The sequence below is a fragment of the Lemur catta genome, chromosome 16 (genome assembly GCF_020740605.2).
Source record: "Lemur catta isolate mLemCat1 chromosome 16, mLemCat1.pri, whole genome shotgun sequence".
Classification (NCBI taxonomy): Eukaryota; Metazoa; Chordata; class Mammalia; order Primates; family Lemuridae; genus Lemur; species Lemur catta.
This window is the reverse complement of record NC_059143.1, coordinates 2,530,445-2,551,493: the sequence shown is the minus strand read 5'-3', so window position 1 is coordinate 2,551,493 and position 21,049 is coordinate 2,530,445. Positions and strand designations below refer to the sequence as shown.

At 40.4% G+C, this 21,049-nt stretch overlaps 1 protein-coding gene across 1 annotated transcript; it reads left to right on the top strand.

The window, feature by feature from the left end:
* Nucleotides 1-1,654: 1,654 nt before the first annotated feature.
* On the top strand, nt 1,655-20,367 carry ZNF354C (zinc finger protein 354C). Its single transcript, XM_045527758.1, has 5 exons — nt 1,655-1,723; nt 3,047-3,112; nt 15,898-16,024; nt 16,518-16,613; nt 18,367-20,367. The coding sequence occupies exons 2-5, from the start codon at nt 3,080-3,082 to the stop codon at nt 19,779-19,781; spliced, it is 1,671 nt and encodes a 556-aa protein (XP_045383714.1). The 5' UTR covers nt 1,655-1,723; nt 3,047-3,079; the 3' UTR covers nt 19,782-20,367.
* The last annotated feature ends 682 nt before the right edge of the window (nt 20,368-21,049 follow it).

Here is a 21,049-nt window from a genome sequence, read left to right as displayed (position 1 = left end):
ATCCTAGCACTCTGGGAGGCCGAGGCGGGAGGATCGCTCGAGGTCAGGAGTTCGAGACCAGCCTGAGCAAGAGCGAGACCCCCGTCTCTACTGAAACTGTAAAGAAAGTAGCCAAACAACTAAAAATAGAAAAAATTAGCTGGGCATGGTAGCTCATGCCTGTAGTCCCAGCTACTTGGGAGGATGAGGCAGAAGGATTGCTTAAGCTGAGGAGTTTGAGGTTGCTGTGAGCTAGGCTGATGCCACTGCACTCTAGCCTAGGCAACAGAGTGAGACTCTGTCTCCAAAAAAAAAAAAATGTCAAAGAAGTATATTTTGGGGTGAAACATTTTGGTCTCCTTCACACTATCTCAAAACATATTTCTTCTTTTTTTTCATGGAAATAATAGCTCATAATAGTCTTCTTGTTTAAATCTTTCTTCTTTCTCCACCAGAATTCAAGCTGCACGTGTGCTCAGGTTTTGCCAGTTTTGCCCACTGGTGTACTTCTAGCATCTAGAACAATGTCAGGCACAAGATAGGTGTTCAATATATTTTTGCTGTTGTTGAATAAATGAATAATGGAACCCTATACAGCAATGAAAATGAATGAACTTTGTATGTATTAAGATAGATAAATCTAAAAGTGTTTGTGTTGAACATATAAGTCACCAAAGAATATATATATAGAGAGAGTGCATTTTGTTTACATAAAGATCAAAAACTTTGCAAAAGTAAACATTAAACGTTTAGGGTCAGATGCATATGGAATTATCATCAAACTAAACAAGGGAATACTGTGAGCAATTCAGGAAAATGACTGGAGAGCATTGTGGATAAGGCTTCCAAAATTCTGGTTGAGTTCTCTTTCATAAGCCAAGTATCGGGTATGTGGTATTCACTTTACTAGTCTAAACACTGTACCTACGCATATGTTACCTTCCGCGTAGGGTACGCATTCAAATAATTAAAACTGATCAGCACTGGTGGCGGGAGCTGCGGCACACCGACCCTCCTCAGGGCATCTGACGCCGGCCTGCGCCAGCGCGGGGACCCCGTCTGCGACCCTCGCACCCTGGGAGGCCGCGGCCGAGGACCGCTTTAGCCCAGCAGCTGCCGTGGGCCACGGTCAGCCACTGCGCCCTAGTCCCGGCTCCAGAGAGAGACCCTGTCTCAAAAATAAAAAAAGTGAGGTTTTGTTTTTCCAAATCATTTTGCCGCTGACAAAACAAGCCGGCCCGCCGACCTAGGCGGCACCGCCCGCAGCGAGCACCGCCCCCTCTCCCGCCTGGCCGCGGCCCGCGCGCCCCCGAAGCGCAGCCCCGCCCACAGCAGGCGCGCGCTCGCGCGGGCGGGCGCTGTTCTCTCCCGGAAGTCGCCGGGCGCACCGCGGGGCCTTCTGGGAAGCGCAGTCGGCGGGGGCCCGAGGCATGCCGGGAGTCGTAGTTCTCGCGGGTCTCCGGGGCTGCGGGGACGCTGGCGGCCTTTGTGGGGGGCGCGTGGTGTGGGGCGTCCTGGCTCCGCGAGGCCCGTCCACCCGGGGCTGACGCGCTCCCAGCTGCCTCTTCCGGGCCGCGGTCGGAGCCCGCGCCTCCCTCCGGCGCGTGGGAAGGCGTGCGGAGTCGCGGCGGGGCCGCGCGGCCGGGGGTCCCGAGGCGCGGGGCGGCGAGCGGCCTGGGCGGCCGGGCCCCGCGGGCGTCGCGCCGGCTCCGGGAGGCCTGCGGGGAGGGAGCGCCCCTGCCAGGTGAGCTGGGTGCGCCGGGACCCGTGGGGGGCGTGTCTGCCGGTCCTTTGTGGCTGCTTTTCTGAGATTTCTTAGTGAAACAAATAATAACGAACAATAGCTAATACCTACGGAGAACGTAGGTTTGTCTAGTGCCTTAAGTGAATTAACTCACTAAACCTCAGATAGCAGATAGGTTGGCTGTACGCTGTTCCCATTTTACAGATGAACAAACCGAGGCCGACAGTGGCCAGGAAATTTGACAAAATTTAACTGGGGTTTTGGTGTCTTTGGGCAGGTCACAGCCCCCTAGTTCTCAGTCTCCCTCACATGTGTACAATGGGGCAGCAGTGGTTATTATTTTAGAGTAGTTGTGAAGATTAAAAATAATACCCGGGAAGCACTCACGACCTCCTGGCGCGGAGGAGGTGTGCATCACAGGGCAGCTGTGAGTAGTGCTTCGACCGCAGCTTCTCGGCCGGGCCGAGGCGGGCCCGCGGGAGAGGACGCGGCAGAGTTGGTGTGTTGCTGCTCAAGCCAGGGCGGCACCCGGAGGTACCCACTGCGGCCTCACGCGGAGTCGGCGCAGGCGACTGACACTTGCCTGACTCATCCAGGCCTCTTCTGCCCTTGCTCTCTAGGCGGGTGGGGTGCCCACGCTTCCCACCTGGGTGTGTGTTTGGGGAGCTGATTCCGGCTGTGGATGCTATAGGAGGTGGCACCTGCGGAGTATGTATTCAGGACGGCAGTGGAACAACAATCTGGCGTGACTTGGGTGGGGGCAGTGTTTTAATCATGGTACCATGGGTAAGGTATGATAAACCCAGACCCAGATCTAGAGAGAGAGACTGGGAAACTTTACAGGTTGTATTATATTTACAGTTCCTTGGGGAGAACACAGTACTCCGTGGAAGGGCCAAGCACTGGGGTCAGTCAGGAGGCAAAGAGAGAGGGGGAAATGTGGGCCAGCCTCTTTTGTGGTTTGCACAGGGAGGAAAGGGTGAGGCAAGGCAAGCGAGCTTAGATCAGGCTAGCTAAGTTTGAAAGGGGCAGCCCCAAGAAATTCACATTCACTGTGACTGCTAGGTGAATAAGCTATCTAAGGACTCTAGGTATCTGTGGTTGAGTCATAGTTTGCTTAGAGGTGGCTAATAGGCTCTAAGGTGGAGGTTAGAGCATCAGTGTATAGAAATTAGAGGTCTGGTTAATACAGAGAAGGGATGGAGCTTGGCAGATCAGCTTGGTAAATACTCTTTCTGCTTGGTGGCTTTGTTGGGAGTTGGTGGCCATTCTCTTCAAGCCATCCCTAATGCAGTTCCTCATGACACCATTTTTTCTTTCCAGATTTACCTTGAGCGGAAAACTAAGAAGGAAGTAATGGCTGTGGATTTGTTGCCCATTCAGGTGACAGTAAGTAAAGTTTTGTCTTTTTGTAAATTGTCTTCTAGATTCAAAGATGGTGGACATGATTCCATACTTTGTCCAGTTACTTTTCTATCCAGCGGAAACAATGGATAATCCAGAGCTTCAAAAGTTTTTCTCAGGATCCTAGGCATCTCCAGGGGCTCCTGAGGAATGTACCTCTTTTGTTTCCAGAACCCTTTTAACTTACCCCAAACTCACTTTGTGACCAAAATTTGAGTCATTTCTGAGCATATGTGCTTCCTGCTACAATAGGTGCTTGGTGAGGAATAGGGAGTGTTAGACAGGCTTTGACTTCACAGAGGATATAGTCACACTTGGGCCAAAGACATGGGAAGGCCAAAAGATACCTTCAATAAACATTTATTGAGCACTGACTATGTACAGGATCCTATGTACATTCTTCAGGGAATTCATGGTACTGATCTTAGGAAATATGATTAAATGTCCAAGTAGGTTCAGGGGAAACATCCCAGAAGTGGGGGCATTTTGAGTTGACACTGCAGGCCAGAACTGATATTGGGGTTCCGGAAGACTAAGGGTATCCCAGAAGGAGTCAGCTTGGCTTGGGCTTTGAGGCTGACACTGGGAGGACACAGGCCTGGAGCCTTCCTCTGCCTGGTGTAGTTATGATGCTACACTGTCCAAATGTCTTTTTTTTTTTTTTTTTTTTAATTTAAGAGACAGGGCCTTGCTCTGTCCCGAGGCTGGAGTTCAGTGGTACAATCATATCTCGCTGCAGCCTTAAATTCCTGGGCTCAAGCAATCCTCCCACCTCAGCCTCCCAAGTAGCTTGGACTACAGACATGTGTCATCAGGCCCAACTATTTTTTTCTTTATTTTTTGTAGAGATGGGGTCTCACTATGTTGCCCAGGCTGGTTTTGAACTCCTGGGCTCAAGACATCCTCCTGCCTCAGCTTCCCAAAGTGCTAGGATTACAGGTGTGAGCCACTGTGCCTGGCCTAAATGTCCATCTTATCTGACTAATCAATGCCTCTATCTCCTCTGATTCTTTTTGTTTTTCTACTGCTTTAGACTCTCTACCTGGACCCTTTTTTCTTGTTCTTTCCATGTTGAGATGTGTTTTAATTACTTTAACCCTCAGCTTTCTGAATATCTTCCCCAAATCTCTGTCCTCAGGCCTGACCTTTTTCATAGAGTCCAGTTTGTCATTCTCAAACCTTTATTAAATGTTTCCATGTGGAAGTTCCATCTTTCCCCCAACACTGGTTCTCCTTCCTGGTTCCCTCCTTTGTGTAGGTTTTCTGTTCTGCCATACCCCAAAACCTCTTTTTCACTGACTGCTTTTCTAAAAAGCAGTGGTAGCCTGTAGGTTAAAAATGTGGACTTTGGAATTTGACTTTTAATGGCTTCAGATGCAAGTTAGGCATGTGACTGTGATCAAGTTATTTTATCTCTCTGTGCCTCATTTCCTTAATTTAAGTGGGGTTAATAACATATATACCTCAGTGAGTTGATGTGAGCATTAATAACAGTAGTAATTACAAACATTGCTTTGTGCCAGGTGCTATGTATTACTATGTACAAAATATTTATTCTTTTCATATATTAACTCATTTAATCCTTATAATAGGACGGAATTTTACAGATGAGGAAACTGAGACACAGAGAAGCAAGTAACTTGATCAAGGTCATACAATTGGCTTTTGAATCCAGACAAGACAGTCTATGCTGTTAGCATTATGGTCTGAGAAAGTATATGTAAAATGCAGAGAACAGTGCATGGTACTTGATGAAATCTCAGTAAATGGAGCTGTCACTATTACTAGTATCAGCAGCAGCAGCATTATTTTAGGACCTGCCAAATTTGGTATGCTTCTCTTCACTAGGCTAGACTTGACTTTGATTCTTTAATTACAAGGAGATGGACATTTCAGGAAAGTGAAATAGAAAGAGCAGCAAAATGCAGTGTGAAGCAATACCCGGTTATTATCTGGGCTACCCTCTGCCCAAAGGTAGAACGCCTCATTATCTGAGATTTCCTACACTCCCAAGCTGGAGAGGCTTACTTCATTATAGTTAAGGACAGGTTCGTAAGAGTTTGTTTACAACTTGGAGCCGGTCTTTTGTGGATAGCTAATTCAGTACCTAACCCTTTTGATGAAGTGTCTTGGGGATCCAGGGTGACCCAATCACAGGCCTCATTACCCCATTTGAGTCAGTTCAATGGTAATATCCAATCTCAAGTTCTGCCCTAATTAAGCGTACTGAGGGGCAAATTTATCACTACTGTTAGAAAAATTAAACAGCAAAACATAATTTTTGGAAAAGATTCTTTGCAGATTTTATAACTACTACCTATCTATTTCCATTTAATTTATAATTTATCATCTGGGGAAAGGCCCATGGAATTTGGTATTGATTGCTTAATAGTCATAGTTTGTTAATTATATCTTTTTTGCAGTAAATCAGTACCTTTTTTGGGTATTGTCACTATTTTTAAAAAGAAAAATCTTAAATTTTTTACAACAGTTTTAGATTAGAGAGAAATTGCATGATCACCATATACCTGCACCCAGGTTCCCCTATCATTAACATCTTTCATTAGTATGGCACGTTTGTTACAGCTAATAAATCAACATTAATACATTGTTATTAACTAAAGTCTATATTCGTATTTCTTTAGCTTTTACCTAATGTCCTTTTTCTGTTCCAGATCCCATCCAGGACACTATGTGATACTTAGTTTTCATGTCTTAGGTCCTGTTGGCTGTGACAGTTTCTCAGACTTTCCTCGTTTATAATGATCATAATAGCTTTAAGGAATATTGGTTTGGCATTTTCTAGACCGCCTTACTGTTGTGATTTGTCTGATATTTTTCTCATTATTAGGCTGGGATTGTGGGTTTGGGGGAGGAAGACCACAGAGGTAAAGTGTCATTCTCACCACATCATACCAAAATTGCATATTAATTACGTGACTCGTCACTATTGATGTTGACTTTGATCACCTGACTAAGGTAGTGTTTGTCAGGTTTCTCCATTATACAGTTACTTTGTTTTTCTGTCCCATGTGGTCCTGTTTGGAAGGAAGACTCTGTGTACAGCCTACACTTAAGGAGTGGTGAGTTATGCTCCTCCTCCTTGAGGGAATCTAAATAAATCATTTGGAAATCAGCATGGAGGATTGTCACTTCTCCCTGTTTACTTATTTATTCAATCATTTATTTATATCAGTATGGCAATCAGGGACCTTTCCACTGTCTCTACATATCAATTATGCTTTGTTTTAAAAAAAATTTTAGTGATTACCCTGTAGTTTTCAATGTAAACTTACAACTAATGTAAGTCCACCTTAAATAACTTTGTACTACATCATGGGTAGTGCAGGTACCTTATAAGAGAGCATTCCCAGTTCTTTCCACCCATTTCTTATGACATTGCTATCATTCATTTCACTCATCTATATGCTATAATCATCACCCAATAATACACTGTTGTTATTAATTTAAGTAGTTGTTTTTTAAATCAACTAAGAATATGAAAAATACAAGATTCTATTTTATCATTTATTCCTTCTGTGTCAGTCCTCCTGTCTTTATGAAATTCAAGTTTCTGAAATGTATTATTTTCCTTCTCCCTGAAGAACTTCTTCTATCATTCCTTGGAAGGCAGGTCTGGTGGTAATGAATTCCTTCAGTTTTTGTCTGTCTGAGAAAGCCTTTATTTCTCATCCCTTTTGAAGGGGTAGAAATTCTAGGGTATTGAAGGGTATATATAGAATTCTAGGTTGGCAATTTTTTCTTTCAATGCTTTAAATATTTCATTTCACTCTCTTCTTGTCTACGCTGTTGCTAATGAGAAAATTTACTGTAATTCTTATTCTTGTTCTTCTATAGGTGCAATGTTTTTTTCTGTGTCTTCTTTCAAGATTTTCTCCTTGACTTTGGTTTTCTGCAATTTGAATATCGTTTGCCTAGGTGTGGATATTTTGGTATTTATTCTGCTTGGCATTCTCTGAGCTTTCTGGATTTGTGGTTTGATGTCTGTCACTAATTTTAGAAAATTTTCAGCCATTATTACTTCAGATATTTCCTCTGCTCCATTCTTTCTTTCTTCTCCTGCTGGTATACCAATTACATAGTACTTTAACATTATCAAGTAGAGTTGTATTTTTAACATGGAAGGATATATATGTTGTATCAGTAGGAAACTTAGAGATGTGAAACAACAATGATCATTTATCATTTCTCACAGTTTCTCTGGCTCAGGAATGCAGACTGGGTAGGAGAAACAGCTTACCATTCAAAGTCTGGAGTCTCAGCTGAAAGATTTAAAGACTCTGGGCTAAAATCATTTGAATTATCACACATATGGTAGTTGATGCTTGCTCTTGGCTCGTGGTTAAGACCTTAGGTCGGACTGTTAGATGGAACATCTGCTGTAATCTCTCCATGTGTCTTAGGCTTACAAGATGGTGGCTAGGCTCCAAAAGTGAACATCCAGTTAGCCAGCTGAGAGGTGTATTCTTTTACTAACCTCCACTCGGAAGTCACATGGCATCACTTCCACTTAATTCCACTGGTTATAGCATTTATTAGCCCCTGCACAGATTCAGGGAGAGGACACGTAGAACTGACTTGTTGGTGGGAGAAATGTCAATGTCACATTATACAAAGAACATTTGAGATGAGAGAGACATTGGTGTGGTTATCATGGGAAAGTATACTCTTCCGCATCTGTCAGGGCCAAAAATGTGCATAGACTCTGACTGAATAGTTCAATCTCTAGCAGTTTCTCTTACAAATGTAGGTGTACATGTAGCCAGGGATATCTGTGTGAGGGTGGTCATTGTGCATTGGGGCAGCACAAAACAGAAACCATCTAAACACTCATCAATAAGGGAAATGGTTAAATAAGTTATGGTAGGTGTCCATACAGTGGAATGTATCATGAGGTCATTAAAAAGAATGAAGTTTATTTATGCAGATGTGACAAAATCCATTAAATACAAGTAAATCAGGATTGAGAATTTTTCCATTAAAAAACCATACATGGGCTGGGCGCGGTGGCTCACGCCTGTAATTCTAGCCCTCTGGGATAGGTGGATCACTCGAGGTCAGGAGTTTGCAACCAGCCTGAGCGAACCTCGTCTCTACTAAAAATAGAAATAAAAATTATCTGGACAACTAAAAATACATATAGAAAAAATTAGCCGGGCATGGTGGCGCATGCCTGTAGTCCCAGCTACTTGGGAGGCTGCGGCAGTAGGATCGCTTAAGCCCAGGAGTTTGAGGTTGCTGTGAGCTAGGCTGATGCCACGGCACTCACTCTAGCCCAGGCAACAAAGTGAGACTCTGTCTCAAAAAAAAAACCAAAAAACAAAAAACCATACATGTATGTATGTGTATGTATTTGAATAAAAAATTTCTGGTGGCTGGGTGCGGTGGCTCACGCCTGTAATCCTAGCACTCTGGGAGGCCAAGGCGGGAGGATTGCTTGAGCTCAGGCGTTCAAGACCAGCCTGAGCAAGAGTGAGACCCCGTCTCTACTAAAAATAGAAAGAAATTAGCCAAACAACTAAAAATAGAAAAAATTAGCCCGGCATGGTGGCACATGCCTGTAGTCCCAGCTACTGGGGAGGCTGAGGCAGGAGGATTGCTTGAGCCCAGGAGTTTGAGGTTGCTGTGAGCAAGGCTGACACCACAGCACTCTAGCCCGGGCAACAGAGTGAGACTCTGTCTCAAAAAAAAAAAAAAAAAGCTTTCTGGAGAGAGAGAAAACAAACTGATGCAAGTTACCTGTAGAGTGGGACTGATAATCTGGGCTAGGAGGGAATACTTAACACATCAGTATATGTTCTTTTGTACTCTTTCTATTCTTTCGCATGTGTATGTTTTCCTTTTGTTTAAAAAATAGTCAAAAGAACACACGTATGTGTAATTGGATTTGAATTCTGGAATATATTCTTAAACCATGAACAAAAGTCTGAATAATAGGATTTACATTGTTTTCAGTTTTTAAAATTTTTCTGAAGGGATTTTGTTTAATTTGTACACTTTTTAAAAATTTAAAAAGAAAGAGAATGCCTTTTTGCTGGAAGTGTTCTAAGGCCCAAGATGATGGGACTGGAGGTAAAGATAGAATATGGGTTGCTATGAATAGTCTGCATATAGCAGCAAGAAGCTTCTATTGGTTTGCTAGGCCTGCCATAACAAAATACCAGAGACTGGATGGCTTAAACAATGGAAATTTATTTTCTTACAGTTCTGGAGGCTACAAGACCAAGATCATATGCAAGCAGTTTTGGCTTCTGAGGCTGCTCTCCTTGGCCTATATGTGGCTGCCTTCTTGTGTCCCCTGTCATGTGGTCTCTTCTGTATGCATGTGCCTGTCTCTGTCCTAATCTCCTTTTCTTATAAGCACACCAGTCATATTTGATTAGGATCCATCCTAAAAACCTCATTTTCACTTAATTACCTCTTTAAAGACCTTGTTACTAAATATAGTTACATTCTGAGTTACTAGAGGTTAAGACTTCGACATGTGAATTTTGGAAGGACACAGGTCAGCTCATAACAAAGTGCTTTCAGCTGGCTCCTATTGAAAGATTGTGCTTCCTACCGTCTCCCCTGTTCTTTCAATTCAGCCGTCTTTGACATAGTTCCAACACTGCTTCCTGTATAAGGCTTTCTTTCCTGTGATCTCTCGGGTATGGGGAAGGTAGCACTAAATCTAATAAGAGATAGGCTGAGGCAGGATCTCTGAGCCCATGGCTGGGCATGCCTGAAAATCTTCCAGTCACCTGTTCCAGTCCCAGTAGAGCTAAGCAACTCTTCTCAAAGATGTCATGACCCACAACTAGAAATTAGGTAAATATGGGGTTGCCCTACAGCTGATATTTTTTGACTGCCATACATCTAAATCACATTTCTTTGATGAATTCCCTTCTTTTTGAGTCCTAGTAGGAGACAGCCCACCTCACAATCTAGAAGCTAAAATCAATAGATTCTTGCTTTTCCTTCCTTATAGGTAAGGTGCCGGCTTGTGACCCAAGCTTGGCCAATCAGTTGTACCTGCCCCAGACTTTGATTCAAGAGCTAGGGATGCAAAGAAACAGGAACAATGTAGAGTACACCCAGGTGGTTTGTGGTAGCAGCAGTAACATTGAGTTTCTAGAGGAAGAAAGAGGTACGGCACAGCAAAAGCAGTGGCTGTCTAGTGCCAGTGGTGGTGGCGGTGAGGCTGTACCATCTACATGTCCATGACAATAGCAATAGTGTTCTCACAAGCCTGGTTTTCTAGTGTGATCCTGGCCATGATCTAGAACGTTGTCTGGCCTTCCTGGTTTCTGCTCATTTTCCAAGTCTAGTTCTGTGACTATCAGTTTTCCTGGAGGTATTCAGTCGCTTTTCTGTGTAAATGAGCCAATTCAATTTCCTTTGCTTAAAACCTAAGAAACATCAAGTTTCTTGTAACTCCTTACAAAGCTACCTGCTGCAACCCAGATTCTTATTTTGCATTTTAGAAATACATCGTAGACAATCGTTGTTTCTAAGTGGGAACATTATTAGTATTAGCTGTCATTGTGCAGTACTGTCTTGTGCAGTTCCAGATGATTAGCAACTTTAATCCTTTCCTTTAAATGCCAGTAGCACCCCCCCGCTTTAGTCCTTATGAGAACGAAAATACCCTCACACATTTCCAAACTCACCCTGGGGAGGTTGGGGGGATCCTATACACTCCTGAGAACAGCTGGATGAGATGATTGGTAAGGTGCCTTTCAGGACTAATTCAAGGAGTCTTTCATTTTATTATTTCTTTATATTTACTCATCTTGCCTAGGCTCATTAATGAATGTTTTGTTCTATATTAAAAAAAATAATACATGAGCTTCTAGCTTCTGATAATAGAGAAATGGCTCCCATCAGACTAATTCATCTATGGATAACAACTAAACTCTGGACAAAATTTAAGAAACAACTACCTGAAGATACTAGAGAGAAATCAAAAGCAGACAGATATTGGATACCCATCTGCATTTGGAAAAAGGAACTGTCACTGGGTAAATTTTCCAGTTTTTACAGCTTTTTGCCTAGGGACAGGTCACAGCACCAACAGAATGATTAAAACTCAATTAGAAACCTGCAGTCTTACTGGTGTGAAGGACCATATGATAGAGTTTGGGGTAACCTTAGCAGGTGGAAAGTGGATGGGAGGAATCTTGGAAAGGAGAGAGCCAGGGAAGTGGAGCCCCAAATTCTGTGCATGACTCTGCCCAAATCTCTGGCTGACCCCTGAATCACACATGTACAAGACAGACTCAAAGTAGCCCAAATAAGAACTGAACAGAGATTTTTGCTGCTGCCTACTAGAGAGATAGCAGAGTTTGGAATTTGAGTCCAGATAAATTAATTACCTGCTTTAAAAAAATATGTACTCTTCAAAGGAACATAACAAAATCTGGAGTCTCTATATTGTATGCTACACAATGTCCAGGATAAGGTTGACTATGAAGAAACGGGAAAGTGTGACCAAAACTCAAGAGGAAGGCAATCAATAGAGACCATTATCAAGATGGCTCACCAGATGTAGTAGCTTGTCCCTGTAATCCCAGCTACTCAGGAAGCTGTAGCAGGAGTATCACTTGAGGCCAGGAGTTCAAGACCAGCCTGGGTGACATACCTAGACCTCATCTCTAAAAAATATTTAAAATATGTAGCAGGCATGGTAGCATACACCTGTAGTCCCAGCTACTTGGGAGGCTCAGGCATGATCACTTGATCTCAGGAATTTGAGGCTGCAGTGAGCTATGATCACACCACTGCACTCCAGCCTGGGCAACAGAGTGAGACCCTGTCTCTTAAAAAAAAAAAAAAAAATGATGACTCACATGTTAGAATTCACAGATAAAGATTTTAATGCAGTTATTATAACTATGCTCAAGGACTTAAGGGAAGATACGCTTATAATAAATGAACCAATAGAAAATCCAGGAGGGGAGATGAACTATGAAAAACTAATAGAAATTCTAGAACTGAAAAATAAAATATCTGGAACTTTAAAAAAAAATCACTTGATGGGCTTAACTTTTGTAAGTTAACATAAGGAAAAGTCAGTGAAACTTGAAGAAATAGAAATTATCCAATCTGAAGAACAGGTAGAAAAAAGAGCTTCAGTAACCAAAAAGCAACTTTAAAAGGTCTAATATCTATGTAATTGGAATTCCAGAAGGAGAGGAGAGAGAAAATGGGACAGAAAATGTATTGCAAGGAAATAATGGCCAAAAATTTCTCAAATTTGGTAAAAAACATAAATTTACAGATTTATGACACTTGATAAAACTCAAGCAGAATAAGTACAAAGAAACCTACAGCTAGGTGCATCATTGACCAATGCTAGGTAATAGAAGTGTGATGTGAGCCATGAATGCAAGCTGCGTATCTAATACAAAATTTTCTGCTAGCCACGTTAAAAAAGTAAACAGAAGCAAGTAGATTAATGATATATTTTATTTAACCCAATATATGCCAATATTATTTCCACATGTAATCAATATGAAATTATTGAGTTACTGTGTATATTTGTGTGTGGTGTGTATATATATATTTAGTAAATCATCTGGCATATATTTTATACATATAGCACATCTCAATTCCCAATAGCCATATTTCATGTCCTCAGTAGCCACATATACTTGGTGTCTACCATATTGGGCAGAATTGTCACAGACAAATGACAAAAACCAAAGATTTGAAAGCAGATAGAAAAAAAAAATTATGCAGAAAAATATTCGAATGACCATTAGCTTTTCATCAGAAACAACAAAGGCCAGAAAACAATATAATGACATTTTACATACCGAAGAAGAAAAAGTATCAATTGTATTCACTGGAATTCTTTTCTAGTGAAAATATTCTTCAAGAATGAAGGTGAAGTAAAGGCCTTTCCAGATAAAAGAAAATTAAGCTAATTCGTTCATTGCCAGCAGGCCTGTACTATAAGACGTGCTAAAAGACATTCTTCAAGCTGAAAGGAAAATATGTCAGATGGGAACTCTGATTTTAGGAAGGAATAAAATAAAGAGCATTAGAAATGATAGCTGTTTGGATGAATATAAAACACTTCTTTCTCTCCGTTTCTTTAAAATGCGTATGACTGTTTAAAGCAAAATTATAATATTGTGGGGTTTATAATGTAGGTAGATGTCATGTATATGACAACTATGGAGATAGAATTCATTTACATCTGGACTGGAAAAGCTCTGTCTTCATCTCTGGGGAAGCTTGGATGTCTGTTTCTTGACTTTTGGCTCAAACAGTATAAGCGCAGCATATATCTTGTTTAAGATCTAAATGCCACTGACTATCCCCAGTAAACTTCTTTACTGTTGGCTTGCAACTGGCCTAAATGATCTCTCATGCCTTGCTTGATTACATAAAAGACCCCTGATGAGAATTCCTCCTTTGAACTCTCCCAAAACCAAGATTCTTCACACAGATCCAGAGACATGGCATAGTCTGTGTGTGCAAATAAGGGAGACTAGGCATGGAACGTCTCTTGGCCTTCCAGCGCTTCCCTGTACTCTGTTTCTCTTCCTGCATTGTACTCTTTGCCTTTAAAGACAAGCCTTACATAAGTACGCTCAGTGAGTCTGGAGAGTCCTGGCAACTCTGAACTGGGAAAAATCTTTATAACTCTACTATAGCACAAAGAAGAGGTGGTGGTGTCCTATATACTTAAAAGGTTCTTGCATTCTATGTGCAATGATATATTAGCTCTAAATAGACTATGAATAACCAAGAATGTATATTAAAATTCTCAGAGTGAACACTAAAACTGCAAAGAGACATAACTAAAAAGCCAACATATAAATTAAAATGGAATATAAAAAAATTCAAAAGAAAGGAACACATACACACAGAGTAAAGAAAAAAAAAGTAAGCCTAATGGAAGGTATGAATAAGTGAAAGATTGCTTTTCTGCCCCTCTCGACAAATACCAAAGAATAATCCGGGTGACAGCTTGTTGTATTCTTCTAGATATTTTTGCATGTGCCATACATATGTATATGCAGATACAGGCTTTTTCAACAAATATAGATTGTTTTATAGCTTGCTTTCCATATGAATCAATAATATATCAATGGCAAATTCCAATGTAAGGCACACAGATCTACATTCTATTTAATGGCTGCATAACATTTCATGGAGTAAATGTGCTATAGTTGGCTTATCCATTCCCTTATCGATAGGTATGTAGGTTGTCTTCCATTTTTCACCATTGTGTTAATATTATATTAGTTTCCTATTGCTGCTGTAACAAATTACCACAAACTCAGTGTCTTAAAACAACATAAATTTATTCTCTTACAGTTCTGGAAGTCAGAAGTCTGAAATCAGTTTTACTGGCTTAAGGTCAAGCTGTCAGCAGGGCTGTTTCCTTCTGAAGGCTCTGCAGGGAACATCTGTATCCTTGCCCTTTTCACCTTCTAGTGGTTGCCTGCAGTCCTTGGCTTGTGGCCCTTTCATCCATCTTCAAAGCACAGTAGTTCAGTCTCTGCTTCTGTCACCACATCGCCTTCTCTTACGACTAACTCCTCTGGGGTCCTTATGAGGATCACTGTGATTACGTCAGGCCTGCCTGGACTATCCAAGATAATCTCCCTGTCTCAAGACCCTTTATTTAAACAGATCCTCAAAGTCCCTTTTGTCATACATATGACATTTACAGGTTCATTATTCAGCCTGTCACAGCCATTAACTTATAAGTAACATTGCAGTAAGCATCCTTGAGCAAGTATTCCTACCCAGTTGTGTGATTATTTCATATGGTAGAATCCTAGAAATGCAAAGACAGAATGACGTACTTTTTTACAGTTTGATATATTCTCAGCAAAATGCCCAGTAAAAGCATTGTACCCATCTTTTACTTCCTTTGGTTCTTTTATATAAGAGTTGCTATCTGCCCAGCCCATGCATTCTCACATTTTGGGGTTTAACTGGAGTTCTTCTGGAAGAACTTACTTTCTCAACAGTTCCCTTCTTTGCACCTTTATAGTCTTTCAGGTCCTTTGGTTGTTTTAATTTTCATAGTCAATGGAAACTCATCTGACAATATAGCTTAAAGGTCTGTTTACCTGAATTCAAATTCTAGCTTTGCCACTTTCTCACAGTATTACCTTGGGAAGGTTATTTAACCTTTCTGAACCTGTTTTTTATCTGTAAAATGATTTAATTATAATATCTTACTTAAAGGATACTTATGAGACCGAAATGAGATACTATATACAAGGTTTCTATCATAGTCTCTAACATATTCCATAAATATTAACTAGTACTATTTTTATTGTTTGCTTGATATCTCAGAAATACCTTCATGTTTTTGTTCTGCTGATGGTATTTTCCTAGTTTCCTACCATTTCTCTCAACATATTCTGATTTATATTTTTTTATTTTATTTAATTTCTATTTTGAGTGAGAGGGAGAAGGTAAATGTATGTGCTCACCCAGTTAGAATGATCCTGGGCTGGAATTTAAATTACCTGTTGGCAAGGACTTTGCCTTTTTTCCCCTACCCTTACCCCCACCCATGTGGCATGTGTCTTTACCCCCAATTTTGGTATTCAGTAAACACTTATTTAATTAAATAGTTAATGGGCGGTTAAAAAATTACATAATTAGTTGATTTGAAATACTTAGAATCCTGAGACATTTTCAGAATTGATTGCTACACTTCCCAGTGTCAACTTCTTACCAAGACTTCTGTCAAAGATGATGGTCCTTGAACAGGAATGGGTTTGCTGTTACAGGAGTCTGTGACATTCAGGGATGTGGCCGTGGTCTTCAGCCAGGACGAGTGGTCTGACCTGGACTCTGCCCAGAGAACCTTGTACCGGGAGGTGATGCTGGAGAACTACAACAACCTGGTCTCATTGGGTAAGAATTTTTGCAGATAATGAAGAATCTGTTACAGGAACATCTTACAGCTCCATCCTTGGGGTTGGGTCTGCAGTTTTCTCCCCTATTGTGCTCCTGGGAAAGGTTAAATTGCTATAGAGTCGAAAGTGTACATTTTTGTTGTGATGCCCTTCTTGCTATTATTTTCTCCTTCCTCTGTCCTCTGCGCACTCCATCCCCAATCAAAGTTGCCTCCTTGGAGTATGCCAATGACTAGATCCCGTTGAAATTCTGAGAAACATAGAGGAATGCCCCATCTTAGAAGTGTTCATTGCCAGGGCCTTATATCATCTCTGAACTGAGACCTTCCTCCTGACACACACCCTGAAAGCTCCTCAGAATTGCTGGTGTTGCTGACTCTGCCTCCCAGCATTGCTTTCTTTGCCTTGTAGGTTCAGAGTGAGTGCTATGTGGGTCCTGGGATTGCTCTTCATGCCATTAGTTCAAACTCCATTTCTTTCCTCATGAGCAGGGATTCCATTTTCAATGCCAAAGGTGATCTGCCAGTTGCAACAAGGAGAGGATCCCTGCCCTGTGGAAGGAGAAGTCCCTTCAGACACCTATATAGGTGAGTGAGAGACCGGGAAATGGGCACAAGGGAGTCTTTATAGATGAGCAGGTCATCAGGAGGCAGTACTCTGGAAACTTTCTGGGAAATACTGAGCTTTGTTGAGATTCTCAGGGCCAGTTAGGTGTAATTTAAGTTGTGTAAATTATATTAAGTATACACAAATACCTAATTGTAATGATCTAATTTTAATCTACTTTCAATTATGGATTGATTAAATAAAACCACGTTTTAACCCAGAGTACCTTAAAATCAGCTCAAGCTAAATCTTTTCACCTAGAATTGGAACTGAGCTTGGGGCTTGGGCATGTTTCAGAAATTTAGGACATTGACTTCAGATCTCTTACAAATTTTCATTATTTTCAAAAGATTCCTACATAGAGAGTGCAACCTTCTGGTTATAGCGGATTAGAAGAAATGAGTATGTTTATTTCTCCTCATGGTCAAATAAAAAGGGGAAAACTGATAAGGAGGATAGTAAGAAAAACTTGTTACTCCTACAATAACTGGGGATAAATTGTTGCACATGGGTGATTTATTCCATATTTTCCTCTTTTTTATAATGAGCATCACATCTTGAACTTAGATCAAATATTGTCAACATAGTCAGGCTTCAGGGCTGTTGTAATTTTTAAAACCTGAATGTCCCTTTTTTTTTTTTTTTTTTTTGAGACAGGATCTCATTCTATTGCCTGGCTAGAGTGCAGTGGCTTCATCATAGCTACTGCAACCTCAAACTCCTGGGCTCACACGATCCTCCTGCCTCAGCCTCATGAGTAGCTGGGACTACAGGTGTGTGCCACCACACCTGGCTAATTTTTATGTTTTTTGTAGAGGTGGGGTCACTATGTTGTTCAAATTGGTCTCCAATTTCCAGCCTTAAACAGTCCTTCCTCCTCAGCCTCCCAAAGTGCTAGGATTACAGGTGTGAGCCACCACGCCTGGCCCTCAATGTCCTCTTTTTAACAGACAGTTTCCCCTTTGACACACTATGATGTGAAAGTTAATGTGAAGAGTTACATTTAAAGTATTTCTTTTTATCTTTAGCATCTCTTTATGAAAAGGCAAGCTTCCTATGTTGGCCTGCCATTTTAGAAAATAAGATTCCACACTTACTCATATTATTAATCACTCAATGACTATTTTTAAAAGAAAGTCACATATTGAAACTTACTCTTAAAAAGAGAATATGATCTAATGAGAGAAACAAAACTTACCTTCAAGAAAATCACAATCACATATGAAATTACAAAATTTAAGAAAAACAATCCAAATATTTAAAAATTATTGGGTATAGGGATTCAGAGAGAGCATTGGAAAATAATGAAAGTAACATATGAATAGGAAGGAGAAAGTAAAGACAAGTTGCCTGTTTCATTGTCTAGTCTATGCACAGTGGAAATGATTATAAACTAAAGTATCCCATAGTATTTAACATGAGCTTATCATCTGACATTTTCTGTATCTTCCTACCTTCTGCTAAGCCTGTTCTGTGTCTGACTTTATGTCTCCCAGGGTTCAGTCTCTTCATTTTCAGGGTTAATTTGCCTAGTTTATTCTTCCACACCATTCCTTTACCAATTTACCTCTCTTCCCATTATCCATCATGCTTTTCTGCAGATTCATTTCCCTATTTGAGATCAGATGATATTAAACATCTTTTATGCATATTGTTGCTAATTTTGTTGACCTGCTGATACATCAGTTTGTCTTCTCCAGCTGGGGAGGCATTAATTCTTCTGATTCATTTCAGGTTTCAAGACCTGGCCTGAAATAGAAGTATTGCCTCCCAGACTGGACATTTTTATAGAAGAAACATCTCAGGGAATAATAAAGGAAGAATCCATTAAGTATAGTCATGGGGACCTCAACTTTGGAGAAGCTGTGGAATTTGAGAGCAGGATAGAAGAAGAGCAAGAAAAGAAACCTCTTAGGCAGATGGTAGCCTCACATGAGAAAACCATCAATGAAGATGGAAACCATACAAGTCTTGAATTGGGGAAAAGCTTATTTACAAATACAATTCTTGTTACACAACAGAGTGTTCCTATAGAAAAGATACCCAATATGTATTACACTTTTGGGAAAGATTTTAAACAGAATTTTAATCTAAGAAGATGCTTCCAAATTTACCCAGGAGAAAAACCTTATAGCTGTAGTGAATGTGGGAAAAGCTTCAACCAGAGTCTTTATCTTATTGAACACCAGAGAATTCATACTGGTGAGAAACCCTACAAGTGTAATGAGTGTGAGAAAACCTTCAGCCACAGATCATCCCTTCTTTCTCATCAGAGAATTCATACTGGAGAGAAACCTTACAAATGTAATGAATGTGAGAAAGCATTTAGCAATAGTTCAACCCTTATCAAACATCTGAGAGTGCATACTGGAGAGAAACCCTATAGATGTAAAGAATGTGGTAAAGCCTTTAGCCAGTGTTCAACCCTCACTGTACATCAGAGAATTCATACTGGAGAGAAACTCTATAAATGTGGTGAATGTGAGAAGGCCTTCAATTGTAGAGCAAAACTTCATAGACATCAAAGAATCCATACAGGTGAAAAACCTTATAAATGTAATGAATGTGGGAAAGGTTACAGCCAGTTTACATCTCTAGCTGAACATCAGAAACTTCATACTGGAGAACAGCTGTGTAAATGCTTGGAATGTGGGAGAACCTTTACACGCATTGCAACCCTTATTGAACATCAGCGAATTCATACTGGACAAAAACCCTATCAATGTAATGAATGTCATAAAACCTTCAACCAGTATTCATCTTTTAATGAACATCGGAAAATTCATACTGGGGAAAAACTTTATACCTGTGAAGAATGTGGGAAAGCCTTTGGTTGCAAATCCAACCTTTATAGGCATCAGAGAATTCATACTGGAGAGAAACCCTATCAGTGTAATCAGTGTGGAAAAGCTTTTAGCCAGTATTCATTCCTAACTGAACATGAGAGAATCCACACTGGAGAGAAACTCTATAAGTGTATGGAATGTGGGAAAGCCTATAGTTATAGATCAAACCTTTGTAGACACAAAAAAGTTCACAATAAAGAAAAACTCTTTACATGGAAGGATTATGGGAAACCTTTGATCTACAACTCCTCCCTTACTCAGTATCAGAGATATCTTAGAGGAGATAAGCCCTATGAGGTTTAGTTCACCTCAAATAATCCAAGACTTCCCATTGGAGAATAATCAGGAGAATTGTAACTAGAATACAAACTCCTAACAGATTTCAGTCTTTTTTACTTGTGCAGGGAATATGCTAGTTACCACTAAGTAATGGTAAAATTGATTAATAAAAATATGGAGAACACTGACTTCTCAAGTTTTAAAAGAACCACAAATTCAAAGGTTTCTAAAAACCTATAATTTTTTTAATTCATAGGAAATGTAAAAGGCCTAACTTTTTTTAAAAATTATGAAAAATAGTTGAATGTAAGTTTTGTTTCTCTCATTAGACCATATTCTCTTTATAAGAGTATGTTTTAATATGTGACTTTTCTTTTAAAAACAGTCATTGAGTTATTCATAATGTGAGTAAGTATAAGACCTGTTTTCTAAAATGGCAGGCCAACATAAGAAGCTTGCCTTTTCATAAAGAGATGCTAAAGATAAAAAGAAATACTTTAAATTTAACTCTTCACATGGAAATAATAAAGTTCTTTTTATGAGTTGCCCCATCAGCAGGTTATATATGTAAGTGTACATTTATACAAATGCATGTGTGTGTATATGCATATATACGCATATACACATGCAGTTTTGGAAAACATTTTTTTCAAAAGTCTTTTATGATTTAAAAAATACAGTTTTATTAATTTAGAATTTAGTTTTTAAAATTAAAATTTTGCCCAAAGGGAAACTCTCTTTTTACTTTCCTATTTCTTTTCTCTCCCTTCCTTTGTTCCTTTCTTTTTTCCTTTCTTCTTTCCTTTTTTTTTTTTTTTTTCTTCAGAGAAAGGGTCTTGCTCTGTTGCCCAGGCTGGAGTGCAGTGGTGCACTCACTGCAACCTTGAACTCCTGGGCTCAGGTGATCCTCCTGTCTCAGCCTCCCAAGTAGCTGGGGCTATAGGCACGTACCGCCACGCCCAGCTAATTTTTAAATTTTTTGTAGAGACAGGGTCTCACTGTGTTGCCTAGGGTGGTCTCAAACTCATAGCCTCAAGTGGATCCTGTCACCTCAGTCTCACAGAGTGCTGGGATTATAGATGTGAGCCACTGTGCCCAACCAAGTATAGTTTATTTTTTAATTGACTTATTTTAGCATATCAGAAAGTATTGTTTTATATATTTGAGTGTATTTACAAGGAAAAGGAGGCTTTTAAACAGACCTCAGTGTTTAACATTTTACCCAATAGCAGTGAGCATGCTTAGTGCCCCGATTTTGGTTTCTAAATGCCATTCTCCCCTGTAAGGAACCA